Genomic DNA, 8637 nt, shown 5'->3' with positions numbered 1-8637 from the left:
AACTGGGAGAGGAAAATCCTTCGGTAGTGTAAAGCTATTACTGATATTTGAATGGATCAAGGGGCAAAGAACTTTTTGAGCACACATTTCTAGTAGTCACACATTTTTCTGTGTGTGTTTTTCTTGTGTAAACTTGTGTATGTGAATTGATTAATATCTTTTCTGGGCGAACATTTCACATTTCCTAAGGATGTGTGTGTGTTTTTTTTTATGTGTGTGCGTGCGTGTGTAATTGCGCATGTAGGAGCTGCTAAAGCTCCATGTCCTCAGGGTAAAGGATCTTCTTCAAAGCAGCTGGCTAGAAGTTAGATGCCTGGGGGAAAACACTGATTCCTGATCAGATTAATCATTTGACCAGTAATAGGCCTCTGTTTTCTTTTTTTTTCTTTTTTTATTCTACATTACAAAAACCAATGAAGGCATCAGATGCAAAAACCTAACTTTGTACTAAGTGGCAAATTCCCTGAAGAAAAGCTATGAAAAATCAAAGTAACAGGTTTAACATCTTGAGAGCACACTTTTCCCCCCGTTGTGGATCGATGCACTTGAATCGACCAAATCTGCGAGATCTGGGGCTTGCTATCCTTTTGAAGAGGAGAAAACCTATCCAAGTCGACTGACTGAGCCGCCTCTCACAGCCAGATTTTAATGCTTCGTTTTTGCAGTAGTCTAGCTTTAGCAAGCCTTGGCCTCTATCCCTCTAGCTTCGCTTTCCTTCTGAAGCTTCTCCTGTGCCGGGGCCTTGATCAGAATCTATTATCGAAAAAGAGAGCGCTGTGATGATTCAACCCAGGAAAAAGTGTCAAATCCACATTCGATTTGTTTGTTGCTTTGTTTTGATCTGCCAGGTGCTTTGAAGTGAACCCTCTTGTAGTTTTGCAGTAGTTAATATGATTGTTCTGTGCTGACCATGCAGTGCCTTTTTTTTTCATTCGCTTCTTCTGGCCCTTCCGTGCAGATGGATTCACACCCCTGATGATTGCGTCCTGCAGTGGCGGAGGTTTAGAAACAGGCAACAGCGAGGAGGAGGAGGACGCCTCTGCTAATGTGATCAATGACTTCATCTATCAAGGTGCTAACCTCCACAACCAGACTGATCGGACGGGTGAAACAGCTCTTCACCTGGCTGCCCGCTATGCCCGCTCTGATGCTGCTAAACGCCTGCTGGAGGCCAGCGCTGATGCCAACATACAAGACAACATGGGCAGAACTCCTCTGCATGCTGCTGTGGCAGCTGATGCCCAAGGAGTGTTCCAGGTGGGTTTCTTTATCATTTATTTCTTTCTTTTTGGATTAGGAAACCCAAAATGCAAATGTGAGCATGGCTTGTTTAAAGTCTTTTTTTTTTCATCTTAAAATTGTGATGACCATTTTGTGTGAAAAATATAGCTATTAAAAAAATATTAATAGTACAAAGTTAAAATACTTTAAATTTCCTGTAAAATTCATTATTCTAAAGGAATCTAATGGAGTAATGTGTTGTACATCTTTGCAGATTCTGATAAGGAACCGTGCCACAGACTTAGATGCCCGCATGCATGATGGCACTACACCCCTGATCTTGGCTGCCAGGCTTGCAGTGGAGGGCATGGTGGAGGAGCTCATTAACTGCCATGCTGATGTCAATGCAATTGATGATTTTGGTAAGGTTTCAATGTTTTTTGCCACTTACGATATTCACAAAAGCCTGAAATCTTCACATTTTAGTGCTAAATGTGGTGCAAAAAGAATTTTATATCTAATGACCCTGTTCCTGTCTCTGCAGGTAAATCAGCCCTACATTGGGCCGCAGCAGTAAATAACGTGGAGGCAGCCATTGTGCTACTCAAAAATGGTGCCAACAAGGACATGCAAAATAACAAGGTATAGAAATAACCCCTTTTCTGCAATGAAGGAACATTCCTTGTGCATCTGTTAAACTGTTTAATATATTGTCTCCTTTCTGTTTACTTCAGGAGGAAACACCTCTGTTCTTGGCTGCTAGGGAAGGAAGCTATGAGACTGCCAAGGTCTTGCTGGACCATTTTGCCAACAGAGAAATAACTGATCACATGGACCGGCTACCCAGAGACATTTCACAAGAGAGAATGCATCACGACATTGTGCGGCTGATGGACGAGTACAACCTGGTACGAAGTCCTCCCATGCATGGAGGGTCACTAAGCACCACACTGTCACCCCCTCTTTGCTCGCCTAATGGCTTCCTGGGAAACATGAAGCAGCCCCAGCCTCAAGGTCAAGGCCAGAGCAAAAAGGCACGCAAGCCCAGCACCAAAGGCATCGGGTGCAAGGAGGGAAAAGACATGAAGGTGAAGAAGAAGAATTCCCAGGATGGGAAGCCTGGGAACCTCCTGGATAGCTCAGCTGTTCTGTCTCCAGTTGACTCCCTGGAGTCTCCACATGGCTATGTCTCTGATGTAGCTTCACCGCCGATGATGACCTCACCTTTCCAGCAGTCGCCGTCTGTATCCCTGAACCATCTGCAGGGGATGTCTGACCCACACCTGGCTGTAAACCACATGGTGATGCCAAGCAAGCAGGAGCTGGCTCGAATGCAGTTTGACCCAATGCCTCCACGTCTTACCCACCTACCCGTTACTGTCTCCAGTGGCCAGGGCGCCATGAATGGGCAGTGTGATTGGCTGTCCAGGATGCATGGCAACATGAGCCAACCAGGTCAGTACAACCCAATGAGAAACAACTCTGGTGGTCAAGGAGGTCTTCACCAGGGAGGCCAGCACGGGATGATGACAACAACGCTCCATAATGGCCACCCAAACAGCAGCCTGACTCAGATGATGACATATCAGGGCATCCAGAACACCAGAATGGGTCCACAGTCGCACATATTGCAACAGCAAGCTCAACAGATGCAGCAGATGCAGAACCTTCAGCAGCTTCAACAACAGCAGCAGCAGCATCAACAGCAGCAGCAGAGCATCCAGCTGCAGCACCAGAACTCAAACACAGCCAACACCCAAAACTTCATCAGTGGGGAGCTCAGTTCTCCAGAGCTCCAGCAGGGCACAGGCAACTCCACCATGCCCATCCGCACCATCCTGCCTCAGGAGACCCAGATTATGCCCTCCTCCATCAGCCAGTCAATGCCTAGCACCCAGTTCCTCACCCCACCCTCTCAGCACAGTTATTCGGGCCCCATTGACAACACCCCAAACCATCAGGTCCAAGTACCTGACCACCCCTTTCTGACACCCTCTCCTGGCTCCCCTGACCAGTGGTCCAGTTCATCTCCTCATTCCAACATGTCCGACTGGTCAGAGGGCATCTCGAGTCCACCGACAAGCATGCAGTCTCAGATTGCACACATACCTGAACAGTTCAAATAAAAATCTTCAGACCCAGCTGAGCTGCTGTACATATGTTTTTTTTTTGTTTTGGTTTTTTTGTCTAAAAAGGCACTCTTGGAGGAAAAAGAGAAAGGGCAACGCTGTAAAGAGGATTTTAAAAAACCTTCATAAGCTTTTATACTAACAGCAACATCTGTGTTTCATCCATTCTTTTATTTATTAATGTCTTATTTATAAGCATTGCCTGCCTTCAGAAATTTGTGGGGTCCACGGTGTTATGTCATAAGCAGGGCAGTGGATGGCCTTTATAGAAAGTCTTTTCTTTTAGTACTTCTTTTCTGGAGTGAAGTCGCAGCATACACACTGGGTATTTATTTTCCCTTAAGGACTTTGCCTTTTTTATATGGTTTCTCATGTTTATATATATATATTTTTGTATAATCTTGTTTATAATGAAAATCGTGATTAAGGGGCATTTTTATAGAGCACATATTAAGTTTCAGTGTTATTTCAGTTATTTGTAAGCATCTGAAATATCAACTGATGGTAAACTGTTAACAGTACATGAATGCCATGTACAGGTCCTGTATGATATGGGAGCTTCCATAAATATCATGTGATTCTTAGCTACACTCTTTAGAGTCATGTAAATTTCTTGAATCAGTGGAACAGCATTATGTTGCGCCTCTTGGTTTGATTTCACTCGTGTGGAAATGGAGTGGGAATGTGATATGTTGTACAGTATAAGGCCATCTTGGAGATTGGCAGTTAAGGCAGGCTTGAGTATCTGCGAGTCCTGTGGTGTTGGAGATCTGGCCTGTCGGCCACAGTGTATGTTTTTGTTCAGAGGGAAAAGGAATCTCCATTTTCTCTCTCCCTTAGTTTGAGCCTATGGCTGTGTCCTTCCTTCTGTAAATATGCCCCTTGTGTCCCTTGTAAGCAAGATTTTGTTCAAGAAATCTTATGTCTTAAGCATGCAATTTTGATAGGTGTTACACCAATCATCAGCCTCTAAAATGTAAAACAGAACAGAATTTATATTTTGTATCCTATTGTCCCTTATGCATAAATAAATTTGAACTCTATACAAATAGGCACAATATATTGTTAGGTGGTGTTTTTCTCATAAAAAAAATGGAAAAATAAATAAATATTGAGGTTTTATAAATTGATATTTATTTGCTGTTCTGGAACACACAAAAATCCATTGAGGCAAACGTTTATGTATGATAGAAAGGTTTTTTTGTTACACTTCAATGAAATGAAAACTGTTGGTTTTGTTCTCAAGTTGTGTCCACCTTAATGTTTTGTGAGATGCACTCTGGTATAGTTTGGAAAAAGTTCTGTTTTTAAAAACCACATTAGGTTGTAGTGAAAAATGCAATATCTGCAATATGTTTCCTTTGTCTTTATAAAGCTATAATTTGCAACAAATGTATTTTCCCTTTTCATTTTCAATCTGTAAAAATGTTTCTTGTTATAATAAAGGGCACCTGTGTGTCTTGAAATCAGTGATAATTGTCTTTTATTTTTTATGCTTGTGTGTTTATAATAAACATCTAAAGTACAAATCCAGTAAAGTCATCACTGCAATTAGGTTAGCCTGTGATGAGTAAAGCTGAATTTTCCTGTGATCTGGCTCTTACTTTTAATTTAATGTATGTATGGATGGAGTATGTCCCCATCTGGTGGTGACAGTTGTTAAAGAAAATTAATTATATTAAGTTTAAGTGAATTACAGCTGCAATATTTATACAACATTGTGAAAATTCATAGGAAGAACAAATCATCTGAATACCATAGTTGGTATAAGCTGTGGGACCCATTCCTCAATTTACTGTGTAGTGATTAAGTAAAAACGTAAAAAAAAAGAAATATGCATGCTCAACATGCTCAGACTGACTGCCATAGAGATACTTAAGCAAATAGTTTTTGTTATTTTTCTATAAAACTCTACAACAGCTTATTTTTGTAAAAGATCAACACACCTGTAGGGATCCAAGGTTACACACACATTTACATAATAATGGAGTATACCTTCTTTCTGATTTTTCTTAGATTTATCGTGTACATATTATTTATTAAAGCATTTTGAACAACTCTTTTGCAACATTTTTTAATCGATCTATATTAGAAAAATGGTATTAATATAATCGATCGACAGGGTGGAAAAATGAAAACAAGCAGAAAAAACACTCCTCATATTGTCATTTAGTATTGCCATATAGTTACTTAATTGATATTCATCTTTTCTGAAGCCTATTTTTAATATTAATTAACTCGTTGTTGTTGTTTTAACTCCAGTTTCAGCTTTGTTTTAGTTACCTTGATGTTGGACCGTTGGAGATCTGAGGATCCTCTAAGTGCAGGTTAAAGAAGCAAATATTACGATGTTTCATAATTTTGTTGCAAGTAACTGTGTTTTCTAAAAACGGCTTGACCGGGTTGATTGTATTTTTGGACCTGTCACTCAAAAGAACTACACATCCCACAATACAGCATTGGCGGTACAGTTGGGAGTTCAAAGTTCAAGTTACAGTAAAAATAGGGTTTTCGCTAGTTACTGCTTGTGAGCTAACAGGAAAAAAGAAGAACTCGTCTTGAAGAGGACGTGTTTCTCGGTTACCACCGCAGCGAAAACCGACCGAGGAACCCCCAAATGGCCCTCAGCTAGTCGGTGCCCGCTCTCACTCTGTTGTTGGTGGATTTACAGACGACGGCTAGCTGGGTGCTAAGGTTAGCACGCAAGCTTGCCAAATAGGCACATAGCAACTGCTGCTAGCTATCGTCACTGGACTGGTACTGTTAAGTCTGGAGCTATGTTCGTGCAGGAGGAAAAAATATTTGCCGGCAAAGTGCTGAAAATACACATCTGCACCATGGACGGCACGGAGTGGTTGGAGGAGGTCACGGAAGACACGACTGTTGAGAAACTAAAGGAGAGGTGCTTGAAACATGTAGGTTTTTCTTGGCTTGTTTGTGTTTGTCCTGCTTCCTTTTTTTTCGACCTGTCACTCCTCTGCCTGGGGTGCTTTACACTGTGCCATGTCCCTTTCGTAAACTGTCAGTGTCAGTATCACTGGCGCTGTATTTATAGTAACTGGGTAGACTTTGCTATTTATAATTTAGCAAGTTGGTTGTCCCAGTAGCTACTAAGAAACGCATGCTACTTTTTAGCCATTCTATTATTATACAGCTCACTTCACTTCTCCTTCCTTGGGCTATGGCGAAAACTCAAGTAGTGGTTTAAGTTTTGGTTTTCGTGTCAGCCCAGTATATTCTTAAATTAATTAATACGTCTCTGAAACTTAATTAAGTCAGTGCTTAGAGTTTTTAGATGAGTCATGTTTTGTTTACCCAACCAATCCTGAATTTATGATGACAAGGCAAAGAGAGAAAGCAGCTAATCCTTCACATAGGTAGACTGTTTTTACTCAGTTTGTATCTTCGGTTAAATATCAGAGCTGATGTAGTTAACTGATTAAAGCTGATCAAGAGAAAATAGATCTAAAGTTATTTTGATAACCAAAACTCGAAAATTTGCTTGTTCCTGCAACTGTGTTGTGAGGATCTGGCTTGCTCTGTTGCAGGGGTGTCGCTTTCTCTGTTGCAGGGGTGTCAGACCCATTTTAATGCATAAGTCATATAGACCAACAGCACCATTGCCATAATCTATATTAAAAAAACAAAGTACACCGCTTTCATTAAAAGTTGTCAGAAAGCAGAAGCAGATGGTACTATTTCTAGTTAAAATAGTTAGTTACTAGTTTAATTATTTTATTTTTTTAATTACCAGGCCATTTACAAAGCAGATAACTAGCACACTGTGACATGTACAACTTAAAAATTGTGTTTAAGTTTTTCAATCCACTGTTTCTGTGTAGGATCTTGGTCCTCTAGATCATCGGTTGTTTTGTTTTTTTTTTGTTTTTTTTGTTTTGTTTTTTTTCCTTTTTCTCTTCTTTTAAATAACTTTTTCAAATGTCTGTCATTATTGGTCCTACTTATAACAGTAACTGAATTATATTTAAAACAAAGAAAGTGATTAGTTACAATGAGTTATCTGGTTGTGCCTGAGTTGTTTTGTTTTGTGCTTAATTTGTAGTGTGTACATGGAAGTCTAGAAGATCCCAAAACCCTTACACATCATAAACTTATTCATGCTGCTACAGAAAGAGTCCTCTCTGACACAAAAACTGTTGCTGATGAAAATCTCAAAGATAAAGGTATGTAGCGTCTCTCCAGTTTGCCGTGGTTTGCCACAGTTTTCCATGAAGCTAACATGTTTAATGTATGTTGTAGATGTTTTGCTGCTCATAAAGAAAAGACCGCCACCAACCCCTCCAAAGACGGCTGACGTTAGTTCAGAAGACAAGGTAAGTCCTCTGTCCAGTTTTTGGGAAGAAGTCCTTTTTTTAAACATGCATATATTTTATTAACTGCTGTTTATTCTGTTCATCACAGAAGAAACAAGAAAACAAAGCTCCAGATAAAGATGCTATTCTGAAAGCCACCGCCAGCCTATCCACACGCCACACAGACCGTACTGTTACGCAACACAACATCAGAGATGTAAGAGAGGTTTAGCTTTAGCTCACAGGGTGCACTGAAATGTAGATAAATTACAATAATACTTTAAAATATTGTAAATGAGAAATTTACCTGCACTGTACTTGGACTGATAGCTTGTAATTATTTTTAATGTCCTTGTATATTGTTGTTTGTGTTGTTGCAGTTTCAAACAGAGCTCAGAAAAATCCTGGTTTCTCTTATTGAAGTCGCACAGAAGCTTCTTGCCTTGAACCCTGATGCTGTCGAACTGTTCAAAAAGGCAAATGGTAAAGTGGAAAATCCCTTAAACCTTTAACCCATTTTCCAGTGGAAAAACTGGGTCTGTCACAGCACCATTAACTTGAATTCATTTCTGCTGTATTATTATTTTTAATCTTTCTAAAATTATTGATTCATCTCTCCAGTTTCTCTCAGGAAAATTAATTGCCCACCTGAGTTTTAACATTTACCAAGTCTGTGGTTAGGGTTAGGATTGGGTTTTATTTTAGCCACAACAATCCATTTGAGAATGCTCAAAATTCAACTTGTTTAAGGCACAGGTTAAAAACTGGTTATGGACAAATCAAGTGTGTGATCATGTATAAGTAGGGCTGGGCGATATGAGATTTTTTCATATCACGATATGTTTTTTTCATTTCAGGCGATAACGATATCTATCACGATATAAGCCAAATAACTATATTTGTAAGATTTAAATGTGCCGTTGCTCACAAGTAAAATGTGAAATAATCAGCAGCTTGTTTTTAAATATTTATTT

The 8637-nt window shown here is 39.9% G+C and overlaps 2 protein-coding genes across 2 annotated transcripts in view; both read left to right on the top strand.

The window, feature by feature from the left end:
* The window catches only part of notch1b (notch receptor 1b), a 40413-nt gene extending 35593 nt beyond the window's left edge, over positions 1 to 4820 (top strand). Inside the window, exons 31-34 of the mRNA XM_005743102.1 lie at positions 959 to 1257; positions 1496 to 1643; positions 1766 to 1863; positions 1956 to 4820. Of these exons, the coding sequence (XP_005743159.1) occupies positions 959 to 1257; positions 1496 to 1643; positions 1766 to 1863; positions 1956 to 3347 (1937 nt within the window). The 3' untranslated portion in view covers positions 3348 to 4820. The remainder of the gene's footprint in view (positions 1 to 958; positions 1258 to 1495; positions 1644 to 1765; positions 1864 to 1955) is intronic.
* Positions 4821 to 5809: 989 nt separating this feature from the next.
* ubac1 (UBA domain containing 1) overlaps positions 5810 to 8637 on the top strand; it is an 8955-nt gene continuing 6127 nt past the window's right edge. Inside the window, 6 exon segments of the mRNA XM_013913355.1 lie at positions 5810 to 6265; positions 7414 to 7534; positions 7611 to 7684; positions 7773 to 7880; positions 8044 to 8155; positions 8158 to 8209. Coding sequence (XP_013768809.1) covers positions 6128 to 6265; positions 7414 to 7534; positions 7611 to 7684; positions 7773 to 7880; positions 8044 to 8155; positions 8158 to 8209 — 605 coding nt within the window. The 5' untranslated portion in view covers positions 5810 to 6127.

Source organism: Pundamilia nyererei, unplaced genomic scaffold, assembly GCF_000239375.1.
Source record: "Pundamilia nyererei isolate P.nyererei 1_Seehausen unplaced genomic scaffold, PunNye1.0 scaffold00127, whole genome shotgun sequence".
NCBI classification, from domain to species: Eukaryota; Metazoa; Chordata; class Actinopteri; order Cichliformes; family Cichlidae; genus Pundamilia; species Pundamilia nyererei.
Note: the sequence above shows the minus strand (reverse complement) of the source record. Positions and strands in the feature narration are given on the sequence as shown.